General features: G+C 46.3%; 1 protein-coding gene across 1 annotated transcript in view; it reads left to right on the top strand.

The window, feature by feature from the left end:
• Positions 1–25,501, top strand: part of BANP (BTG3 associated nuclear protein) — a 369,258-nt gene extending 343,757 nt beyond the window's left edge. The window contains exons 12-13 of the mRNA XM_069739403.1: positions 8,873–9,016; positions 23,072–25,501. Coding sequence (XP_069595504.1) covers positions 8,873–9,016; positions 23,072–23,143 — 216 coding nt within the window. The 3' untranslated portion in view covers positions 23,144–25,501. The remainder of the gene's footprint in view (positions 1–8,872; positions 9,017–23,071) is intronic.
• The last annotated feature ends 415 nt before the right edge of the window (positions 25,502–25,916 follow it).

Raw genomic sequence — 25,916 nt, 5'->3', positions numbered from 1 at the left:
GCTCCATAAAGGTTTATGGCCCCCATAAGATGCTCCATAGTATATGCCCCCGTACACTGCTCCATTATGGTTGATGGCACCAAAAGATGCTCCATAGTGTATGCCCCCGTACACTGCTCCATTATGGTTTATGGCCCCCATATGATGCTCCATAGTGTATGCCCCCGTACACTGCTCCATTATGGTTTATGGCCCCCATAAGATGCTCCATAGTGTATGCCCCGTACAGTGCTCCATAAAGGATTATGGCCCCCATAAGATGCTCCATGCTCCATAGTGTATGCCCCCGTACACTGCTCCATTATGGTTTATGGCCCCCATATGATGCTCCATAGTGTATGCCCCCGTACACTGCTCCATTATGGTTTATGGCCCCCATAAGATGCTCCATAGTGTATGCCCCGTACAGTGCTCCATAAAGGTTTATGGCCTCCATAAGATGCTCCATGCTCCATAGTGTATGCCCCCGTACACTGCTCCATTATGGTTTATGGCCCCCATAAGATGCTCCATAGTGTATGCCCCGTACACTGCTCCATTATGGTTTATGGCCCCATTAGACGCTCCAGTGTGTATGCCCCCGTATGCTGCAGCGATATATTAAAAAAAAAAACATACTCACCTATCGTCGCTGGTTTCCGAGTGCTGGGGGGCCTGAGCAGGCGGGGACACCGGCGCGCTGTGGGGGTCAGGTGCCGGTATCGCCGCTAGTTCAGGCCCCCCAGCACTTGCTATATTCACCTGTCTGTCCCGTTCCAGCGCTGCGTGCCGCTCCGTGTTCCGGCTCCTCTGGCTGTGACTGTTCAGTCAGAGGGCGGCGCCGGCGCACATTAAGCGCGTCATCGCGCCCTCTGAACTGTGAACGTCACAGCAGAGGACCCGGGAGACGGAGCCACAAGCAGCGCTGGAACGGGGGACAGGTGAATATAATACTCACCCTCCTGGCGCGTCCACGGTCCCTGCCTCTCCGGTGGAGATCGCGGTGTGCGTTCAGTGTTTACGCATACCGCGATCTCCTGGGAGCGTCACTCTGTGGGGTCCAGACTGCGCCGGTGCTTGCACTTTCTGTATTTTCATGACTGAAAATTGGACATTCACACTGAAGGCATCAAAACTATGAAATAACACATGTGGAATTATATACTCAACAAAAAAGTGTGAAACAACTGAAAATATGTCATATATTCTAGGTTCTTCAAAGTAGCCACCTTTTGCTTTGATGACTGCTTTGCTCACTCTTGGCATTCTCATGATGAGCTTCAAGAGGTAGTCACCGGGAATGGTTTTCACTTCACTGGTGTGCCCTGTCAGGTTTAATAAGTGGGATTTCTTTCCTTATAAATGGGGTTGGGACCATCAGATGTGTTGAGCAGAAGTCTGGTGGATACCCAGCTGATAGTCCTACTGAATAGACTGTTAGAATTTGTATTATGGTAAGAAAAAAGCAGCTCAGTAAAGAAAAACGAGTGGCCATCATTACTTTAAGAAATGAAGGTCATTCAGTCTGAAAAATTGGGAAAACTGAAAGTGTCCCCAAGTGCAGTGGCAAAAACCATCAAGCGCTACAAAGAAACTGGCTCACATGAGGACCGCCCCAGAAAAGGAAGACCAAGAGTCACCTCTGCTTCTGAGGATAAGTTTATCCGAGTCACCAGCCTCAGAAATCGCAGGTTAACAGCAGCTCAGACTAGAGACCAGGTCAATGCCACACAGAGTTCTAGCAGCAGACACATCTCTACAACTATATTCTTGAAGCTCATCAAAAGAATGCCAAGAGTGTGCAAAGCAGTCATCAAAGCAAAAGGTGGCTACTTTGAAGAACCTAGAATATAAGACATATTTTCAGTTGTTTCACACTTTTTTGTTAAGTATTCCCAATTCATAGTTTTGTTGCCCTCAGTGTGAATGTACAATTTTCATAGTCATGAAAATACAGAACAATCTTTAAATAAGAAGGTGTGTCCAAACTTTTGGTCTGTACTATATATAGATAGATATATAGATAGACAGGGCTATTAACGGACGAGCCTGCCCTAGGACACCTCAGGCCACTCTCCTTCATATCGTGCTCATTAATTTTCATTACAGAAACACTCTGGTAATATATATCAGGTATCCGCACTGTAAAGGAGACATATAGAAAAACATCTTTATACAGCTCTTTCCCCTGCTGCTGATTTATGGCAGGTCAGGGGGACGGGGCTGATAATAGTTTACACAGAGGGTCACCACCCACTTGATGTATGGATGTGACCGCGTGTCCACATTTTGGGTCTGCTATAATGGAGTTAAATATTATTAATGAGAGCTTTCCCAGACAGATACGATGACGACGTCTAAGCTTCACTATAACGCTCCCCTGTGGGTTACAAATCTCACTGTCTTCCTAAGCAGCTTCCTCTTCATTCCTTCCTCACCAAGTCACCATGACCTTGTATACGAATACTGTTCTACTTGGAACTTTCCTTATGGACAGTCTGACATAAGTGACAGACAGCAAATCTTCTATTTATTGATCCAATTTGCAGATCTGCCGTGTTTTTTGATAGGTTACATCTTTGTCACTAGAGGAGTCGGAGCATATACGAGATGACTATAGAAAGGGGTTGATCACATAGATGCTTTCAGTATAACATCCTCTCCCTGGTCATCACTTATGTGTCTCTAATACTTAGACGTTTTCCAACGTCTTTTCGGCTTTACTGCACGTGATTGACTTCTGCTCCATTCACTTGGGCCTGATAGAACGGCTCAGTCAGTCCCATAGAGGTAAAGAAAATGGAGGTCACAAATGATCACAACGCCTGGATCCACACACGGGACTTCTCAGGATTGGTGGCGCTCCCAGTGGGACCCACAGTGGTCAGTGTCATCGATCCCGTGGATAGGTGATAAGAATACTAAAGGTACCGTCACACTCAGTAACTTTGCAAAGAGAACGACAACAATCCGTGACGTTGCAGCGTCCTGGATAGCGATCTCGTTGTGTTTGACACGCAGCAGCAATCTAGATCCCCCGTGCCATCGCTGGTCGGAGCTAGAAGTCCAGAACTTTATTTCGTCGCCAGGTCGGTGTGTATCGTCGTGTTTGACATCAAAAGCAACGATGCCAGCAACGAGCATAGGGCCCCTAGATGTGTGTTGGATCGGTACACTCCGGCTGTTTGACATGGAGCTAAAACCAGCGAGAACGAGAAGTGTGTCGCCGTTACGTTACTGGATCGCTCCTGCATCGTTCTGGAGTTGCTGTGTTTGACGTCTCTACAGCGACCTAAACAGCGACGGTCGGCTCGTTGTCTATATCGCTGCAGCGTCGCTGAGTGTGACGGTACCTTTAGAAAATCTCTAAAGGAGCTTGTCTGATGGACAGTTTCTCTCAGTAGTCTCCATCTTGCTTCATTTCACAGACATATCGCTCAGGGTATGGAGGAAATGCGAAGGGATGGACGGGATGCCACCTATATAAGATTGTCCCCTTTAATTTTCTGTTGGCTTCAGCATTTTTAAATGCATGACATTCCCAGAATCTAACCTGAACCTCTGGTTTACCATCAAGCTCTTCATTCATCAACTCTTAACACTTCCAAAGTTAACGCAATTGTTTTATTTCCTTGCAAGCAACATGTAAGGCGTCAGGAGTCTCCTGAAATTGTTAATATACTAGAAGAGGGCTAGCTTCTCAAAATGCAGAAAATCAATAGACAAATAAAGACCATTGTGACCCCCGTGATAACACCAAGTTCCCTGAACCTAAAATGTCACGTTTTCCATCAGACTGTAAAATGTCGCCGTATTATTGTGCTCTGCCTCACAAGAGCTAGGCGACACAACATCTTCACACTTTCCAAAAGTCAAACATTTGTCTGATAATCTCCACAAATCTGATCAACGAACACTGCATCCAACCTAGGAGACAAGTCACCAGAAGGACGAGCTGCCTTGATGTGATGCCCAGCCGGTTAATTGTAAGAAGATGCTAGAGTTAATCTCAGTCAGATTTCCTTCTTGCACATTTGTTAACCTGGCAAAAAACTCACTAAATCCTTCCACATAATATTATGGCCTTGGATTTACTTATATCTCAGCTGCTTGCCTGATCCTTATGCAAAGAGCTAGATGACCTAGCAGAAGGTTTCTGACACAGGGTCACAATCTTTAGGCCAAGAGAGGATCTTGTGTGGGGGGCACAAGGGTAACACTTTGTGCAGATGATGCCTTGGCTCCGCAGCCAATCCTGAGAATGTAAATGGATCTCGCTGGTGGACAGAAAGGTCCTTGGTGGCTGCAGTGATTCAGAGTCTGCAGCCAGACAGCGGCGTGTGACTCAGAGCGGCTCTAAACACGGTGTGGTTTCTCCTGAACACCAGTCTGCGATGTGTCACATTCTGCCTCACAAAGAATGCTCTTCTGGCCTCGACCCATGGATAATCCACTTCATAAATGGACCTAACATATACGCATCTGCTCAACTGGAGATATTGGTAATGATCTCAGATTACAAGCGCCGGCACTAGATACAGAGGGTCTTTTATCTGTGCAGGAACATTTAAGAATTTCTGTAATCCTTGAACTGGTTAAAAAATGTGCGTATTGACTAATTTCTCCTAAATGTGACCATATGCCGGTGGTACATTGAGCGTTTCCAGGCTAGCATGTATGTATCCAGATTAGCTATACATGTGTCGTTATGAGCAAATATTAGTGAGTCACTAAACAATGTGATCACGGCCATAACCCCGAATATAACCCTAATATTGTACCAGGCACGAGGTATGGGCTATTTTCTGTTCTATCTACAATGGAAATAATCCCAATTGTAGGCAGCTCCGAGACCAGCTGCACCATGTAAGGTGAAGGTGGGACATATGATAGACGCTTTATGATCACAGTCCCTTCTACAAGCCAAGTCCTAAAAAAGTTGTGACGCTGTATAAATGTAAAGAAGACTCCAGGACTGCGGATCATCCCACAACAGACAAGAATGGACACGGTTCCTACTCCAACAATGGTCTCCTCACTTCCCATCCGTTTGTAGACTGTTGTATAGAAAAGAGGGAAAATGTTCACTATTCACGATATGTGTCCCCTAAAATAAGGCGATGAGACACTTCCAGATCATGGCATCCTTGTTTACTTTATACACAGCGGCCCAACTTTTTTTTTAAATTGGGGTTGCAACGTCACAGATCGCTAGCGATATCGTTCAGTGTGACGGTACCTTTACACTGGGACCACCACTTCTTGGTGTTGCCTCTACACTTACGCACTTGCAAACATTACTATTTTATAATTCTTTGTTTTGTTTGAGGCACTTTATTTTTTAGGAGCCAATCCTTAAAAACAAATGTAAGAACTCTTCCACTATACTCTCCATCACAGGATAAAATACGTATCTGACATATATATTCAGTTGTTCGTCTGAAAAGATCGTACTCCCATTTAACCGGGAAACATTTACTGTAAAAAATAATAATGTTGATTACTAGAGAAGTAAAATGAGTGATTCAGCTGAAAATCACACCGTCCTGTTCTGTAAGAAGAAGGATTAGCCTTGGGATGGGAATGTTGACTTGATTCTGGGCGAAACATTTGCTGAGATTGATGGAAATCAAATACTGAACAGATTCCTTTTTTTTTTTTTGTAAGATTTCTAAAGTAGATGATATTACACCATTATTATTTTATCATGTTTTCTCGATTGTAATTCTGCCAATAGATTTCCCCCTGTACACCACGTCCCAGCAGTCCATGGTCAGAAGATCTTACTTTTCTCACTGGCTGGAAACTAGGGAAGGTCTGACTGAGCCATTAATGATTTTCTACAGAACATCCCGGCCTTTCCTGTTGGGGTTCAGTAGTTAAGAGGTCCACATCTTAGCCTGGCGTAACATACATATACATTACGCATACCATGGAAGAAAAGCAGGACAAAGGCACAGCTGTATGACCTCGGGTTGATAAAGCTGCACACACACCACGGATTGCGGGTGCCACTTCAAAAGAAAAAGAATCTGTATGTCCATATAAACATAAGCAGATTGGCACATACCATCCCGTGCAACAAAATCCTTTATTGTGGCATCATCATACCAACAGCAGGCAGATAAAACAGTGGAGCAAATACAGACGATCATTTCACGATTACATTGCGCTTCAACATTACCTCATTGACCTCATGACCTGTTGAAGCGCAATGTAAGCATGAAACGATCGTCGTCTGTATTTGCTCCACTGTTTTATCTGCCTGCTGTTGGTATGATGATGCCACAATAAAGGATTTTGTTGCACGGGATGGTATGTGCCAATCCGCTTTCTTTTATATGGACATACATATACATTAGGTGCTGAAAACTGAGTATTATAAGCATGTGTGTAATATTGAGGTGGGAGCCACAGATCCTCTGCGTGATATCCAACAAGTCAGAAAAATGAGGTCAACTGAGAGTCTCCAGCACAGAGGCCAACAATTTCCAGGAAAATGGCTTAAAGTTAAAATACACATGACAAGAAAAGGCCTAGTCCACGTTCTCTTAACGTGAGATGGCCCCTGGATACAGCGTCATAAGGACATTCTTAGAGAACAGAGGGGCTTTCACGCTTCACATCCCTTGTAGGACAGAAGAGCGGATGACGCTGCCGCTCTATATAACACCACAATAGCTGCAGCTTTGGAATCTCTTGCCCCTCTCACACATACCAAAGCTTGCAAAATCAAGTAGGACCTGTATTTTTTCTCCATGTTTGATAATGTTGAACACTATTTCACTTTCTCCTCAACAATGATGGAGTACAGTTATGTTAGGTTCCGTCTTCCATATCGTGCCCCCCACAGCAGCCAAATGAATGACCTTGCTGGGCCGGCTAACTCCAGTAACTTGTGTAAAGTAATTCTTATTTTGGGCTGGTACTTCCACTCGGTGGGTACCTTTGAGGTCATGTCCCATAAGTTTCCTTTGTTTCTTCTTATTTCGTTGTGTAATACGAACGCTGGTTTTTCAGCCAGAAGGGACAGATCACCTACCATTCCTCATCACCTACTCAGAGCAGTTAATCTGTTTCAGATGCTTCTGGTGAAAACCAAGAGGAAACATTTCACGCAGTCCTGTGATTCCTTTCCTAAATCAGTCGTCTTCAGGCGTAATCGCTTCACTTGTTATTCTGCCTCACCAGCCAGGAGTCCGTCCGAAATTAGAAAATAGGAATGATACTTTGGAAGAAAAATTAGCCTTTTTCAATATTTGGGTTGAGTAAAGGCCGTGGTTCTATCTTATTGGATTAAGCATGAAATTCTGTGCTGGAGTCGCTCCAACTTCCAGAGTAAATATCCTATGATATAAATCTATGGATTAAGCTTAAATTAATATTAGATTTTTTTTTTTAATACGGTAATGGTTTTATGAGCCAGGTTGTGTGTGTGTCTGCAGTAGTGAAATAAATTGTCGGATCATTTGCAGGAAGTATATTGGAACACTATTTGTTTTTGTGAAACATGCTTTTTGAACAATACCATGTAAGTATACGAGACAGCCATCATAAAGGACTTCTGCTGAAGAGCCACCTGCTCTGCGACTGCAGACCAAAAGAACTGGTCAGAAATGGTCGCCAATCTCCAGCCCATTAGATACTGTGTCCAGTGATGTCCGTGGGATCAGAGGTGACAGAGGACACCACCTCACTGGGAGTGGTAGCATCAGGCTACATTTTCACCTTGTGTCATCCCCACACCAATGCGTTTTGGCCCACAGTTATAATGGGGTCACCCCAGCACATGGCGGGCTTATTCACTTGCTGGCTATACTTTCCATTTCAATATTAATTATGTCTGCATGTTTGTATTCTGACATCAGTGCGGCCTGTGCGCACCCGCTGACCTGCACACATCAATCAAGCCACAATTTGGTGCAGTTGTAGCAATATGGGCCTGAAGAGAAGACGCGGGGGGCCGGTGTTTATCTTATATTAAATACTTGCGCTAGGAATGTTCAGTAGCGAGTCAGGACGCTGCCGCGCTCCAAGCCAAACACATATGGAACTGGCAGAGACTTTTGATAATGAGTCAATACAAATGTTTGAACTTTTCGTTCCCTGCAAAATATATTTTATGTCCAAGGTTTTTGTTTTAATAAATGATTCCTTTCCACTATTATTTGCCTCCATCCCGGTGATAATGTCCTTTTGTCTCCATACACTTTTAGATAATCTTCACTCACTTCTAGTATTCTGCTTTGTTGCTTCGTTATATTTTTGCAATCATTTGTTGTGATGGTGGCAGCTGGAGAACTGAATTATGCCAAAGGATAAAAGTGGCCATCGATCCCGACCCCAAAAGTTATAGGTTATGACCATTTAATACCTTTTTACCCCTTAGCAAGAATCCACCATAAGTAACTTCTCCCGTAGTTGGTTCATGCTTTTCCAATCAGATTTTTATCAGCGGTTCCCATCTATTCTGTTTTGAATGTTTTTCCATCATTTTTCTCAGTTGCAAGACGTAACCTTTGATTGAAGTAAAGAATCCAGGATTTGTCATATTTTATGGGACACCAAGGGTTATGTTTTGGCTGTGTGCTCCAGCAGCTCGGCATACACATGCCACTCAATGTTTCCTGGCCATTTCAGAAGGCTCAGCGGTTGTCTGCTCCGGAATTCCTCCCCTGTAATCATTACTGCGGTATGCTTATTTGGCTGGCATGGAGTATACAGTGGTCTTCTGGAGCCTCTCCTAAACTCCTGCTTTACCTCTTCAGCGCTGGAATGAATCAGCAGCGGGCATGGGGCAGATGTCCAGAACAGAAAGCCATAAGTTCATCCAATAATATGATCTAGAATAATGGCTGGTACTTTGCATTTAACCATTTCTCCTTCGTTTCAGGTTCTCCAGGGAGCACAACTCATCGCTGTTGCTTCAGCTGACCCAGCGTCTGACAGCGTCAATGGCTCCCCCCTTCAAGCCAATGATATCCAGGTCCAGTATGTCCAACTTGCACCAGTTAGTGAGACTTCGGCAACAGATCAGGTATGTACCTGGCCAGAATGTATGATATCTGCTTCATACAAGGGGTTAATTTGTCTCTGAAGGAGTAGGGTACAACTGGGCATTCACTGCCGCCTACCCTCAGTGCATGACTACAGTGTTATCTGTTTGTACCGGACATACTCCTAAACACTGAAACAGAGAAAAGTCTTCATGTCTTCTGCTGACCCCTCTGCATTGTGGTGGGACATCCATTGGAGCTTACTCTAGTAATATTGGAGGGTCATAAAAGGCCTGGAGAGACGTCACATCGCCTGAACATTGTGATTAATATTTTAGATAATTTCTAATAATTTAGAATTAAAACCAGAATTGAACCAGAAGGGAACTGAAGGTAACTGGACACAGTCACTGTAAACAATGTTTCTGTTTGTTTTCACTTTCACCCCTATAATTCTTCACTTTCTGCAAACTCCCCTAATCCCTACTCCTAGTAAAGAACTGTTCATCTCCTCTTCAATCCTCCCCATCCATCTCACCTCCTCAGAACTGTTCCTTAACATACAATCCTCTGTCTCCAAGCACAGACAGCCACCTCATGCCCTCTCTTGCTCCCACCTGCTAACACTTTCTCTGCTCCTTCTCACTGCTAGTGATATCTCTCCAAATCCTAGTCCTCCTCACCACATCCCCACAGTCAGTTCTACCTCCCATCCACGCTCCATCACAAATTTCCGTAACCTCTCTAACCTTATACCCATTCGCCCAGCCCCCACTTCCCCAGTCCCACTAACGGAAGCACTATGGAACGCTCGCTCTGTCTGCAACAAGCTTTCCTACATCCACGATCTTTTTGTTACTACCAAACTTTCCCTTCTCGCCATCACTAAAACCTGGCTCACCCCTTCTGACACAGCCTCTCCTGCTGCACTTTCCTATGGTGGCTTCCATCTTTCGCACACACCCCGCCCAGCAGCAAGCATGGCGGAGGAGTTGGTTTTCTCCTGTCAGGTACCTGCTCCTTCACCCCAATCCCACTGCCACCCTCTGTTACTCTCCTTTCCTTTGCGGTGCACTATATGCGCATCTATTCCCCCACCAACCTTCAACTGGCTGTCATTTACCGCCCCCCAGGGCCAGCCACCATCTTCTTTGACCACTTCACCACCTGGCTACTTCATTTCCTTTCTGCGGACATCCCCACTATCATCATGGGCGACTTCAACATCCCCATTGACACTTCCCTCTCAGCTGCCACTAAACTTCTATCTCTCACTTCCTCTTTCGGCCTCACTCAATGGTCTTCTGCAGCCACTCACAAAGATGGTCACACATTGGACCTCATCTTCACCCGCCTCTGCTCCCTATCTAACCTCTCTAACTCACCTCTTCCTCTCGCTGACCACAATCTACTCACATTCTCTTCCCTCTCCACTCCTTGTCTACAATCCCCACCCCACAAAATTGCACACCCTCGCAGAAATCTTAAACACCTTGATCTACATTCACTCTCTGAATCCCTCCTCCCTCTCACAGACATAAGTTCCCTACACAATGCGGATGACGCTGCCGCTCTATATAACACCACAATAGCTGCAGCTTTGGAATCTCTTGCCCCTCTCACACATACCAAAGCTTGCAAAATCAACAGACAGCCCTGGCACACCAGCCTGACCAAAGAACTGAGGCGAGCTTCCAGGGCTGCTGAGCAGAGATGGAAAAGATCCCACTCCAATGAGCACTTTATCGCATTCAAACAATCCCTCACTACTTTCAAGACCACACTCGCCACAGATAAACAAACCTACTTCTCATCTCTCATATCCTCCCTGTCTCACAACCCTAAACAGTTATTCAACACCTTCAACTCTCTCCTCCGTCCCCAGCACCTCCTCCCTCCCCACTCATCTCAGCTGAAGACTTTGCCTCATTTTTCAAGCAGAAGATTGAGAACATCAGAGACAGTTTTAGTCGACAACCCCCAGAGTCCTTCCTTCCAACTACCCAGCCCTCCACCTCGAAAACCAACTTCTCCACCATTACAGAAGATCGACTCTCCGCTCTACTCTCAAGATCGCATCTCACCACCTGTGCACTTGACCCGATCCCTTCCCACTTCATCCCAAACCTCACCACAGTCTTCATCCCAACCCTAATCCATCTCTTCAACCTATCACTAACAACTGGTGTTTTCTCCTCAAGCTTTAAACATGCCTCAATCACAGCTATCCTCAAAAAGCCCTCTCTTGACCCATCCTCTGTATCTAGCTATCGCGCTATTTCACTTCTCCCCTATGCCTCAAAACTACTGGAACAACACATCCATCTTGAACTGTCCTCCCATCTATCTTCCTGCTCCCTTTTCGACCGCTTACAATCAGTCTTCCGGTCACACCACCACACTGAAACTGCCCTAACTAAGGTCACCAATGACCTCTTAACCGCCAAGAGCAAGCAACACTACTCTATCCTCCTCCTCCTGGACCTGTTCTCTGCCTTTGACACAGTGGACCATTCCCTGTTGCTGCGGACCCTCTCATCCCTTGGCATCACAGACTTGGCCCTATCCTGGATCTCATCATACCTAACTGACCGGACATTCAGCATCTCCCTCTCATACACCACCTCCTCACCTCGCCCCCTATCTGTCGGAGCCCCGCAAGGTTCAGTTCTATGGCCCCTGTTCTTTTCTATTTACACTTTTGGCCTGGGACAGCTCATAGAATCTCGCGGTTTTCAGTATCATCTCTATACTGATGACACACAGATCTACATCTCTGGACCAGATATCACCACCCTACTAACCAGAATCCCTCAATGTCTGTCCACTATTTCATCCTTCTTCTCCGCTAGATTTCTAAAATTTAACATGGACAAAACATAATTCATCATCTTTCCCCCATCCCACACGACCCCCCCCCCCCCCCCACGTACCTATCCATTACAGTAAACGGCTGATCACTCTCCTCAGTCCCACAAGCTCGCTGCCTCGGGGTAATCCTTGACACTGATCTCTCCTTCAAACCGCATATGCAAGCCCTTTCCACTTCCTGCCGACTTCAACTCAGAAATATTTCACGGATCCGTGCATTCCGGAACCAAGAATCTGCAAAAACCCTAGTCCATGCCCTCATCATCTCTCGCCTGGACTACTGCAACCTCCTGCTCTGTGGCCTCCCCTCTAACACTCTTGCACCCCTCCAATCTATTCTAAACTCTGCTGCCCGACTAATCCACCTGTCCCCTTGCTATTCTCTGGCCTCTCCCCTCTGTCAATCCCTTCACTGGCTCCCCATTGTCCAGAGACTCCAGTACAAAACCCTAACCATGACGTAGAAAGCCATCCACAACCTGTCTCCTCTATACATCTGTGATCTAGTCTCCCGGTACTTTCCTACACGCAACCTGCGATCCTCACAAGATCTCCTTCTCTACTCCCCTCTTATCTCCTCTTCCCACAATCGTATACAAGATTTCTCTCGCGTATCACCCCTACTCTGGAACTCTCTACCACAACACATCAGACTCTCGCCTACCATCGAAACCTTCAAAAAGAGCCTGAAGACCCACCTCTTCCGACAAGCCTACAACCTGCAGTAACCACCGATCCACCAAACTGCTGCATGACCAGCTCTATCCTCACCTACTGTTTCCTCACCCATCCCTTGTAGATTGTGAGCCCTCGCGGGCAGGGTCCTCTCTCCTCCTGTATCCTCACCCATCCCTTGTATATTGTGAGCCCTCGCGGGCAGGGTCCTCTCTCCTCCTGTATCCTCACCCATCCCTTGTAGATTGTGAGCCTTCGCGGGCAGGGTCCTCTCTCCTCCTGTATCCTCACCCATCCCTTGTAGATTGTGAGCCCTCGTGGGCAGGGTCCTCTCTCCTCCTGTATCCTCACCCATCCCTTGTAGATTGTGAGCCCTCGCGCGCAGGGTCCTCTCTCCTCCTGTATCCTCACCCATCCCTTGTAGATTGTGATCCCTCGCGGGCAGGGTCCTCTCTCCTCCTGTATCCTCACCCATCCCTTGTAGATTGTGAGCCCTCGCGGGCAGGGTCCTCTCTCCTCCTGTATCCTCACCCATCCCTTGTAGATTGTGAGCCCTCGCGGGCAGGGTCCTCTCTCCTCCTGTATTCTCACCCATCCCTTGTAGATTGTGAGCCCTCGCGGGCAGGGTCCTCTCTCCTCCTGTATCCTCACCCATCCCTTGTAGATTGTGAGCCCTCGCGGGCAGGGTCCTCTCTCCTCCTGTATCCTCACCCATCCCTTGTAGATTGTGAGCCCTCGCGGGCAGGGTCCTCTCTCCTCCTGTATCCTCACCCATCCCTTGTAGATTGTGAGCCTTCGCGGGCAGGGTCCTCTCTCCTCCTGTACCAGTTGTGACTTGTATTGTTCAAGATTATTGTACTTGTTTTTATTATGTATAACCCTCCTCACATGTAAAGAGTCATGGAATAAATGGCGCTATAATAATAAATAATAATAATTAATATATGAGGGGAGTCCTGAGTGACAGACGGGGGGCTCACTGCATAGAACGGTCATATATGATGAGGGGAGTCCTGAGTGACATGGGGGGCTCACTGCATAGAACTGTCATATATGATGAGGGGAGTCCTGAGTGACAGACGGGGGGCTCACTGCATAGAACTGTCATATATGATGAGGGGAGTCCTGAGTGACAGACGGGGGGCTCACTGCATAGAACTGTCATATATGAGGGGAGTCCTGAGTGACAGACGGGGGGCTCACTGCATAGAACTGTCATATATGATGAGGGGAGTCCTGAGTGACAGACGGGGGGCTCACTGCATAGAACTGTCATATATGATGAGGGGAGTCCTGAGTGACATGGGGGGCTCACTGCATAGAACTGTTATATATGATGAGGGGAGTCCTGAGTGACAGACGGGGGGCTCACTGCATAGAACTGTCATATATGATGAGGGGAGTCCTGAGTGACAGACGGGGGGCTCACTGCATAGAACTGTCATATATGATGAGGGGAGTCCTGAGTGACATGGGGGACACACTGCATAGAACTGTCATATATGATGAGGGGAGTCCTGAGTGACAGACAGGGGGCTCACTGCATAGAACGGTCATATATGATGAGGGGAGTCCTGAGTGACAGACGGGGGGCTCACTGCATAGAACTGTCATATGATGAGGGAAGTCCTGAGTGACAGACGGGGGGCTCACTGCATAGAACTGTCATATGATGAGGGAAGTCCTGAGTGACATGGGGGGCTCACTGCATAGAACTGTCATATATGATGAGGGGAGTCCTGAGTGACAGACGGGGGGCTCACTGCATAGAACTGTCATATATGATGAGGGGAGTCCTGAGTGACAGACGGGGGGCTCACTGCATAGAACGGTCATATATGGTGAGGGGAGTCCTGAGTGACATGGGGGGCTCACTGCATAGAACTGTCATATATGATGAGGGGAGTCCTGAGTGACAGACGGGGGGCTCACTGCATAGAACGGTCATATATGATGAGGGGAGTCCTGAGTGACATGGGGGGCTCACTGCATAGAACTGTCATATATGATGAGGGGAGTCCTGAGTGACAGACGGGGGGCTCACTGCATAGAACTGTCATATATGATGAGGGGAGTCCTGAGTGACATGGGGGGCTCACTGCATAGAACTGTCATATATGATGAGGGGAGTCCTGAGTGACATGGGGGGCTCACTGCATAGAACTGTCATATATGATGAGGGGAGTCCTGAGTGACATGGGGGGCTCACTGCATAGAACGGTCATATATGATGAGGGGAGTCCTGAGTGACATGGGGGGCTCACTGCATAGAACTGTCATATATGATGAGGGGAGTCGTGAGTGACATGGGGGGCTCACTGCATAGAACTGTCATATATGATGAGGGGAGTCCTGAGTGACATGGGGGGCTCACTGCATAGAACTGTCATATATGATGAGGGGAGTCCTGAGTGACATGGGGGGCTCACTGCATAGAACGGTCATATATGATGAGGGGAGTCCTGAGTGACAGACGGGGGGCTCACTGCATAGAACTGTCATATATGATGAGGGGAGTCCTGAGTGACAGACGGGGGGCTCACTGCATAGAACTGTCATATATGATGAGGGGAGTCCTGAGTGACATGGGGGGCTCACTGCATAGAACTGTCATATATGATGAGGGGAGTCCTGAGTGACATGGGGGGCTCACTGCATAGAACTGTCATATATGATGAGGGGAGTCCTGAGTGACAGACGGGGGGCTCACTGCATAGAACGGTCATATATGATGAGGGGAGTCCTGAGTGACATGGGGGGCTCACTGCATAGAACGGTCATATATGATGAGGGGAGTCCTGAGTGACAGACGGGGGGCTCACTGCATAGAACTGTCATATATGATGAGGGGAGTCCTGAGTGACATGGGGGGCTCACTGCATAGAACGGTCATATATGATGAGGGGAGTCCTGAGTGACATGGGGGGCTCACTGCATAGAACGGTCATATATGATGAGGGGAGTCCTGAGTGACAGACGGGGGGCTCACTGCATAGAACGGTCATATATGATGAGGGGAGTCCTGAGTGACATGGGGGGCTCACTGCATAGAACGGTCATATATGATGAGGGGAGTCCTGAGTGACATGGGGGGCTCACTGCATAGAACGGTCATATATGATGAGGGGAGTCCTGAGTGACAGACGGGGGGCTCACTGCATAGAACGGTCATATATGATGAGGGGAGTCCTGAGTGACAGACGGGGGGCTCACTGCATAGAACTGTCATATATGATGAGGGGAGTCCTGAGTGACAGACGGGGGGCTCACTGCATAGAACTGTCATATATGATGAGGGGAGTCCTGAGTGACATGGGGGGCTCGCTGCATAGAACTGTCATATATGAGGGGAGTCCTGAGTGACATGGGGGGCTCACTGCATAGAACGGTCATATATGATGAGGGGAGTCCTGAGTGACATGGGGGGCTCACTGCATAGAACGGTCATATATGATGAGGGGAGTCCTGAGTGACATGGGGGGCTCACTGCATAGAACGGTCATATATGATGAGGGGAGTCCTGAGTGACAGACGGGGGGCTCACTGCATAGAACTGTCATATATGATGAGGGGAGTCCTGAGTGACATGGGGGGCTCACTGCATAGAACGGTCATATATGATGAGGGGAGTCCTGAGTGACAGACGGGGGGCTCACTGCATAGAACGGTCATATATGATGAGGGGAGTCCTGAGTGACAGACGGGGGGCTCACTGCATAGAACTGTCATATATGATGAGGGGAGTCCTGAGTGACAGACGGGGGGCTCACTGCATAGAACTGTCATATATGATGAGGGGAGTCCTGAGTGACATGGGGGGCTCGCTGCATAGAACTGTCATATATGAGGGGAGTCCTGAGTGACATGGGGGGCTCACTGCATAGAACGGTCATATATGATGAGGGGAGTCCTGAGTGACATGGGGGGCTCACTGCATAGAACGGTCATATATGATGAGGGGAGTCCTGAGTGACATGGGGGGCTCACTGCATAGAACGGTCATATATGATGAGGGGAGTCCTGAGTGACATGGGGGGCTCACTGCATAGAACGGTCATATATGATGAGGGGAGTCCTGAGTGACATGGGGGGCTCACTGCATAGAACTGTCATATATGATGAGGGGAGTCCTGAGTGACAGACGGGGGGCTCACTGCATAGAACGGTCATATATGATGAGGGGAGTCCTGAGTGACATGGGGGGCTCACTGCATAGAACGGTCATATATGATGAGGGGAGTCCTGAGTGACATGGGGGGCTCACTGCATAGAACGGTCATATATGATGAGGGGAGTCCTGAGTGACATGGGGGGCTCACTGCATAGAACGGTCATATATGATGAGGGGAGTCCTGAGTGACACGGGGGGCTCACTGCATAGAACTGTCATATATGATGAGGGGAGTCCTGAGTGACATGGGGGGGCTCACTGCATAGAACGGTCATATATGATGAGGGGAGTCCTGAGTGACATGGGGGGCTCACTGCATAGAACTGTCATATATGATGAGGGGAGTCCTGAGTGACATGGGGGGCTCACTGCATAGAACGGTCATATATGATGAGGGAAGTCCTGAGTGACATGGGGGGCTCACTGCATAGAACGGTCATATATGGTGAGGGGAGTCCTGAGTGACATGGGGGGCTCACTGCATAGAACGGTCATATATGATGAGGGGAGTCCTGAGTGACAGACGGGGGGCTCACTGCATAGAACTGTCATATATGATGAGGGGAGTCCTGAGTGACATGGGGGGCTCACTGCATAGAACTGTCATATATGATGAGGGGAGTCCTGAGTGACAGACGGGGGGCTCACTGCATAGAACGGTCATATATGATGAGGGGAGTCCTGAGTGACATGGGGGGCTCACTGCATAGAACGGTCATATATGATGAGGGGAGTCCTGAGTGACATGGGGGGCTCACTGCATAGAACGGTCATATATGATGAGGGGAGTCCTGAGTGACATGGGGGGCTCACTGCATAGAACGGTCATATATGATGAGGGGAGTCCTGAGTGACAGACGGGGGGCTCACTGCATAGAACGGTCATATATGATGAGGGGAGTCCTGAGTGACATGGGGGGCTCACTGCATAGAACGGTCATATATGATGAGGGGAGTCCTGAGTGACATGGGGGGCTTACTGCATAGAACGGTCATATATGATGAGGGGAGTCCTGAGTGACATGGGGGGCTCACTGCATAGAACGGTCATATATGATGAGGGAAGTCCTGAGTGACAGACGGGGGGCTCACTGCATAGAACGGTCATATATGATGAGGGGAGTCCTGAGTGACATGGGGGGCTCACTGCATAGAACTGTCATATATGATGAGGGGAGTCCTGAGTGACATGGGGGGCTCACTGCATAGAACTGTCATATGATGAGGGAAGTCCTGAGTGACATGGGGGGCTCACTGCATAGAACGGTCATATATGATGAGGGGAGTCCTGAGTGACATGGGGGGCTCACTGCATAGAACGGTCATATATGATGAGGGGAGTCCTGAGTGACATGGGGGGCTCACTGCATAGAACTGTCATATATGATGAGGGGAGTCCTGAGTGACATGGGGGGCTCACTGCATAGAACGGTCATATATGATGAGGGGAGTCCTGAGTGACAGACGGGGGGCTCACTGCATAGAACGGTCATATATGGTGAGGGGAGTCCTGAGTGACATGGGGGACACACTGCATAGAACGGTCATATATGATGAGGGGAGTCCTGAGTGACATGGGGGGCTCACTGCATAGAACGGTCATATATGGTGAGGGGAGTCCTGAGTGACATGGGGGGCTCACTGCATAGAACGGTCATATATGGTGAGGGGAGTCCTGAGTGACATGGGGGGCTCACTGCATAGAACGGTCTCTCAGTTTTGGGCAATCCTTGGGACCCTTCTAAGACAATTCTCTGGGTTACGACACCAGTTACCTGGGGATCACATTGGCCAGTTTACTACACTTGTGAAGCTGACGAGTGATGAAAATGAAGACAGATCTTTCTGAGCGATTCCTGCCCTGAGCAATTTCTATTACAGCATTTTGTCTCCATTTATCTAGTACGGCATCACACAGAAAATCCACTTCCTATAGGTTCTGCCCTGGTGATCAGCTGATTAATGACGTCCCCTATATACATGAGATGACCTCTTTAAAGGATAAATACCAGACTCTTAACATGCAACAAAAATGTGTCCTTCATGTCCTAATACTTAGGAGTGCACTTAGTGCCTGAAATGAGCTCCTCTCTGTACCCGTTCCTACAGGACCCCGTCCTGCTCCCTGGACGGTTACTATTTATATACACCTATTAGGTATACTAATAATTTTATTTATATTGCGCTAAAATATTCCGCAGCGCTTTACAGGTTGCACACATTATCATCGCTGTCCCCAATGGGGCTCACAATCTAAATTCCCTATCAGTATGTCCTTGGAATGTGGGAAGAAACTGGAGAACCCGGAGGAAACCCACACAAACACGTAGAGAACATACAGACTCCTTGCAGGTATCTGCTGCCCGGTGCGACTGGGTGAGACGCGGCCCACCATGGCATTTCAAATATCTGTGCCCCAATCTCTGTACGTGTGACAAACATCAGCTGTGATCATGGCACCCGAGTCACTCATTGTCTGGGCTTCTGGGTCGGGGTCTTGTTTCTCTAACTGCCCCTGGAATTTTTTCTTCTTATCTTTTGCTCCTGAGTTTGGAGAGCAATCACTTTTACATTCTTTGTTGACCACACAAGGTTTTTTGAAGCTGAATTATATCTGTAAATGGCACAGTTTTGGGGATTCATGGCCTATAAAAGTATGTTGGTTTTTTTTGTTGTTTTTGGGAGGGGGGGTAGAGGGAAACTAGAGAGAGGAGCATGAAGATAAAACCCTTTCACTCTTCTTTTTCATTACATCCATTTTGCGGTATGACTATTAAGTACTGATCCGCTGAGCCCCCTGTACATTTACACACAGCGTGTGGTCCAGTTGTCCCCTTTCCTTTGGTATAGTGTGATGTCCTATACGGAGGGAGGTTTACAGTAAAAGACTGTATCCCGCATAACAACTACACTTTTTAGAAGCTGTTCGATATTTGATCCATGATCACTCTGGATGAACTGCAGAGATCTACAGCTGAGGTGGGACAGTCTGTCCATAGGACAACAATCAGTCGTACACTGCACAAATCTGACCTTTATGGAAGAGTGGCAAGAAGAAAGCCATTTCTCAAAGACATCCATAAAAAGTGTCGTTTAAAGTTTGCAACAAGCCACCTGGGAGACACCAAACATGTGGAAGAAGGTGCTCTGGTCACATGAAACCAAAATCGAACATTTTAGCAACAATGCCAGACAATATGTTTGGCGTAAAGGCAACACAGCTCATCACCCTGAACACACCATCCCCACTGTCAAACATGGTGGTGGCAGCATCATGATTTGGTCCTGCTTTTCTTCAGCAGGGACAGGGAAGATGGATAAAATTGATGAGATTTTTTTCTCCCTTTTTCCTATAGATCTTAAGCTTGGGAGCAGGGCCCTCACTCCTATTGGTATCTATTTTGAACCGTGATTTTTGTTATGCTGTAATGTCTATTGTCTGTACAAATCCCCTCTATAATTTGTAACGCGCTGTGGAATATGTTGGCGCTATATAAATAAAATTATTATTATTATTATTGATGGAGCCAAATATAGGACCATTCTTGAAGAAAACCTGTTGGAGTCTGCAAAAGACCTGAGATTGGGACGGAGATTTGTCTTCCAACAAGACAATGATACCAAACATAAAGCAAAATCTACAATGGAATGGTTCACAAATAAACGTATCCAGGTGTTAGAATGGCCAAGTCAGAGTCCAGACCTCAATCCAATCAAGAATCTGTGGAAAGAGCTGAAAACTGCTGTTCACAAACGATCTCCATCAAACCTCACTGAGCTCGAGCTGTTTGCCAAGGAAGAATGGGCGAGAATTTCAGTCTCTCCATGTACAAAACTGATAGAGACAGACCCCAAGAGACTTATAATCGCAGCAAAAGGTGGCGCAACAAAGTATTAAGTTACAGGGAACAAATAATATTGTACGCCCCACTTTTCAGTTTTTGAATTTCCACAAAAATGTAAAATAACCAATAAATTTTGTTCAACTTAACAATTGTGTTCCACTTGTTGTTGATTCTTAACCAAAAATTTACATTTGGTATCTTTATGTTTGAAGCATGATATGTGGGAAAAGGTTGAAAAGTTCCAGGGGGCCGAATACTTTCGCAAGGCGCTGTAAATAGTAAATACATGCTAAGGGGTCCTTGTTTTATGCTATTTTTCTTCCACATGGTCTGTTGTTCTTGTGATATGTATATGCAGCGTATCTATGGTTATTCATCCTATTGTGTAGTCATATATATATATATAGTTCTGTGAATATCCATTTATATCAAATAAGATACATTTTCTTGTATTTGGGTGTGTTTCTCTATTGTAATGAATAGGAATCACACGGAATTTGAAACAAAAAAATCTGGAATGTAGATGTTTAATTCCGGAGGATTGGAGCATATATTCATCCCCCGCAGCTCAGGTATAGAATAACCACCCTAAACCTGCCGCTCTGCGGGGTCACTCATGAAGGTTTTATCAATGCCAGCAATGACTTTGATGATGACAAGACCTGGACTCTTCTGTTTCTGTATTTAATTTTAAACACCTTCTATTCCCTAAAAATAAATTCAAGTAAAAGCAAACATCCTCCAAGAATGTGCAGGGACTCCCGGCACTGAGCCTGACCTGCCGGCCATGGTGCTTTTCCCTTATAGTTCAACTTGAGGCTCTTATTATATTGTCAGACAAGTCCGGGGAGTACACGGCCATTACTAAAGGGAAGAGTACACTTCTGTGTCCAGGAAGGTGGTGAATCCCAGGATCCTGAGCTGTCGGTGTTCAGACATCACCCAGCCAGAAACTCCTAAGGATGCGCTCAGGTGTCGCTGACCTGACCGCCCTCCTTCAGCACGTCTCAGAATAATGAATGCTTTACTAATCACAAAGTTACCAGCGTCAATGTCCAATGGCTCCTATAATGATTAATTCCCAACTTGTCACCTGAGGATAAATAACTGTTATCCAGTGAAAAATTACTACAATCCCTGTATCAAAATATCAACATAAACTTGTGCATTTATTGAAGATGTAATGGCAGCCATCTCCCCAGTGCCTTTACCTGACATGCAGCCCCATATCATCAATGACTGTGGAAATTTGCATGTTCTCTTCAGGCAGTCATCTTTATAAATCTAATTGGAACGGCACCAAACAAAAGTTCCAGCATCATCACCTTGCCCAATGAAGATTCGCGATTCATCACTGAATATGACTTTCACCCAGTCACCCACAGTCCACGATTGCTTTTCCTTCGCCCATTGTAACCTTGTTTTTTCTGTTTAGGTGTCAGTGATGGCTTCAATTTAGTTTTTCTGTAGGTAAATCCCATTTCCTTTAGGCGGTTTCTTACAGTTCGGTCACAGACGTTGACTCCAGTTTCCACCCATTCGTTCCTCATTTGTTGTGCATTTCCTGTTTTGGAGACATATTGCTTGAAGTTTCTGGTCTTGACGCTTTGATATCTTCCTTGGTCTACCAGTATGTTTGCCTTTAACAACCTTCCCATGTTGTTTGTATTTGGTCCAGATTTTAGACACAGCTGACTGTGAACAACCAACATCTTTTGCAACATTGCGTGATGATTTACCCTCTTGTAAGAGTTTGATAATCCTCTCCTTTGTTTCAATTGACATCTCTCGTGTTGGAACCATGATTTGTGTCAGTCCACTTGGTGCAACAGCTCTCCAAGGTGTGATCACTCCTTTTTAGATGCAGAATAATGAGCAGATCTAATTTGATGCAGGTGGTATTTTTGGGTATGAAAATTTATAGGGTGATTCCATAATTTTTCCCCTCTGCTTGGTTAAAAAAAAGTATCCATTACTGACTACCACTTTTTTTGTTCTTGATTTCTTTTAGTTTTTCTTAAAGCCAGAAAGTTGCCATGTGAAATGACTTTAGTTTTGTGCCATGTCTGTGATCGGCTTTTTTCTACAAAATTAAACAACTGAATGAACATCTTCCAAGGCCGGTGATTCCATCATTTTTGCCAGGGGTTGTAATGTGATATTGTTCTGTACTCGCTCTATCAACATGTCTGGGATGATTATCTGGTCCACGACAAATACTCATTTTTTTACGTTATTTTTGTATTCCTACATCATTTGATATTGATCTTATCTACGGTTTATAACATTTGTTTTCACTGTACTATATATATATATATAACAGAAAGTTCCCCCGTACCCAGCAAACCTCCAGTGTGTGGGCCGCATCTCGCCTGGCAGATCCAGGCTTCCACCTAACAAGCGTTCGTACATTTGCTCCCTGGTCCTTCCAGTGGTGAGGCGCTGTCGGATTTGGGCGAGATCCGGTGTTATTGGGTTGTATACATTGCAGTCCGATTATACCATGATTACATTTGTGGATTTTTTTTTTGCAGGCAGTGGAGCCTCTGGAATCTTCACTACAGCCAGAAATGCACATTGAACATGAATCTATTCAGATCCAGTGACCGGATGGACACAACCAGAACATTCTGTCAATGTGTGAGCTGCTGCCACGCAGTCATCTCACAGGACTAGATGAGACGCAGCCACAGAATTCTTGTCAATGATTTATTTTCTAATGATACAATTTTCTTATTTTTCTTCATGATTTCTCTCAAGGCGAGTTATTTTCTGTTACATAGCTGTTGGCCGGTCACATCCATCTCCAGCCGCGCTCTCCTCTCCTGAACAACCATGAAGATGTGACCTAATCACTACTGAACTCTTGCTGATGAATCCGCTCAGCCCAGCATTCTGGAGAGCAGAGACCAAACTAATGACATATACATGCATTCTGGATGGAAACAGTTGCCCCAAGGGAGGCAGGGGAACCCTACAGCTCACGAGGACCATGGGCACACTCCCATGCACTTGTACTCCTTTGGTTTTTAGCTTGGAAATTGCCAGATCTGTGGATAAATATTAAAGAGAATATCAAGGACTTTAAAAAAAGGCATATAGTAGCTAATAGAGGCAACATACCTGCCTGTTATACCCGCTGTCGGGCATTGACTGCTCCTGCCAGAGATTCAGCTACTCATTTGTCAACAGAGCAGCAGTTTCTCTTCCAGTTGACAGGACGCGACTGCTGGTGTCATGCTGATTGACAGCTGACTCCCGCTGCCTAATTGGGGGAATCGGTCAATCAGCATGACACCGGTAGTCCCGCCCTGTCAACAGGAATAGAAACTGCTGCTCTGTTGACAGGGAGAGAAGCTGAATCTCTGGCAGGAGCAGTCAGTGCCCAGCAATGGCTTTAACAGGCAGGTAGTTACCTCTTGAAAGCCACTTTATGCCTTTTTTTTCTTGTAAGTGCTTGATATCCCCTTTAATGTTCCTGCCATGAGATTCTCATGTGGTATGCAGTGTTCTTCCCACGTGTCTAAAATCTGGAAGGTCATCAATTTGTGGAAGTGAGAGGACCATTAAACCTACAATACCAACTGCCCTTCATGAATCCATAGGTAAATGTGGAGCATGTAATGTAATTTTCCAGCCAAGTGGTCACTTTGTCTGTAATCAATGGTAAATCTTGGACTGCCATGATAAATGTTGTGGTACTTTTATATCAAGGAGCTTATATTTTAGGTCTAGTGGTTCTTTCAAAGTTTCCACAAACCTCAAGAACATCAAAGGTTGTTAAAGATCTACTGAGATGTACTCCATCCCAGATAGGATGACTTCCGAAGCGTTTTCAGCCGTGTCGGAGGCTGGTAGGAGTTTACCTAATAATATTTAGGAGGAATGATGTATTTAAAGTTATGATTTATGTAACCTTGGAATAAAATTGTATAAGATTGGGAAAAAAAAAACATGGCTGCGTTATTCCAAAGACGGCGCCGCTCTTGGCATAACAGCTCAGTTCCAGAAGTGCTCCCACAAAACTTTGTCTCCTAATCCTGTAGTGTGAGTGCGGTAATTTACCCTCCGATCGCCATCTGCTATAGTCCTCCTCGGATTCATAAGATGGCTATTCCGACTTGCCGCATCACACTGCGCTCTACATGTCAGGCGGACGTTATTCTTACAATATAAGCCTATAGGGCCTCGTTCTCAGCCTCGTTCTGACGCCCCGTAGACTTATATTGTCACCTACAGAGCCAGTGTGAGCAATGTCACCCTCGAAGATGACAGAGGCAGAGCTGGAAACCGGGGAAGACGACAATCGGGGGGTAACAGACCCTAGTTACGCGGGATCGGGCAGTACGTTTGGTGGCAGCGCTTCTTTCAGTAGACGAGGTTGAGCTGTAATGCCAGACACAAGCCACAGACAAGAGGAGTGGTGTTTCTACCAGAACGTAGCCATGTTTTTTAGTCTCATCCAACACCTTTCACAAACCGATATAATACAATTAATTATACTTTGAGCGGAGAAGGTTAAAAAAAAATCTAAGAATTGGAGATGAGTTTAGTTTTGTTTTTTTAGAATTGGCGTCCGTGATCATTTCCGTATCATCTGATGACACATGTATAACAGACTAACGGTGGATGTACTCAGTCGGGCTAAGTACTGGTGACAATGAGGATGATCAATGAACATGAGCGTGTAATATACAGATGTAAGCTGTGCCTAACGCCAGTGTCATTAATGTATGTCTACAGCAATCCGATAATGTAGAACGAGGAGCATCTGCAGCCTCCACCCGTCACTGATGCTTTGTGTTATATGAAACGTCTTATTTTACCGGTGACTTTCCTTAGATCAAGACATGAAACTGCAGCCTCCGTATTAGGATACAACCTTTTTGTATCTCACTTCTGTGGTCACATTATCAAAAATGCTTGGACATCAGGAGCCTTAATAAATATGTATTTATGAGCAATGTGTGGGAGTGGCGTGTTGTGTGGGCACCTCGCCAGCCCGGTCAGGAGGAGCTCACCCGCATGGGCTGGGTTCATTTCTGGGCACATGATAAAGCCAGCTGGCCAATGGCAATGTCATCACGTTAGTATCACCGCAGGCGCCTTATTGTAAGAAGTAATCCTTATTGCAGATTATGCTCTCTTGTCACAATTCTGTCACCACAGCCCCTGCACATGGTGGGACGCTAGAAGCGATAGTCAGCGGGGACGGCGTGGATCATCGTGTCCAGATAGACGCTCGGTGTTTGTTCACAAAACAGGATGATGCTCGGAACAACTCTGCACAAGGAACAGATACTTCAACTTCACATTTTAAAATTGGAAACTGTGTTTTACAGTTCTGTAATTGTAGCTGAACTTCCCAATAGCAATCAT

Source organism: Ranitomeya imitator, chromosome 9 (genome assembly GCF_032444005.1).
Source record: "Ranitomeya imitator isolate aRanImi1 chromosome 9, aRanImi1.pri, whole genome shotgun sequence".
Lineage (NCBI taxonomy): Eukaryota > Metazoa > Chordata > Amphibia > Anura > Dendrobatidae > Ranitomeya > Ranitomeya imitator.
The sequence above is the reverse complement of the archived record's forward strand: the minus strand, read 5'-3'. Positions and strand labels throughout refer to the sequence as shown.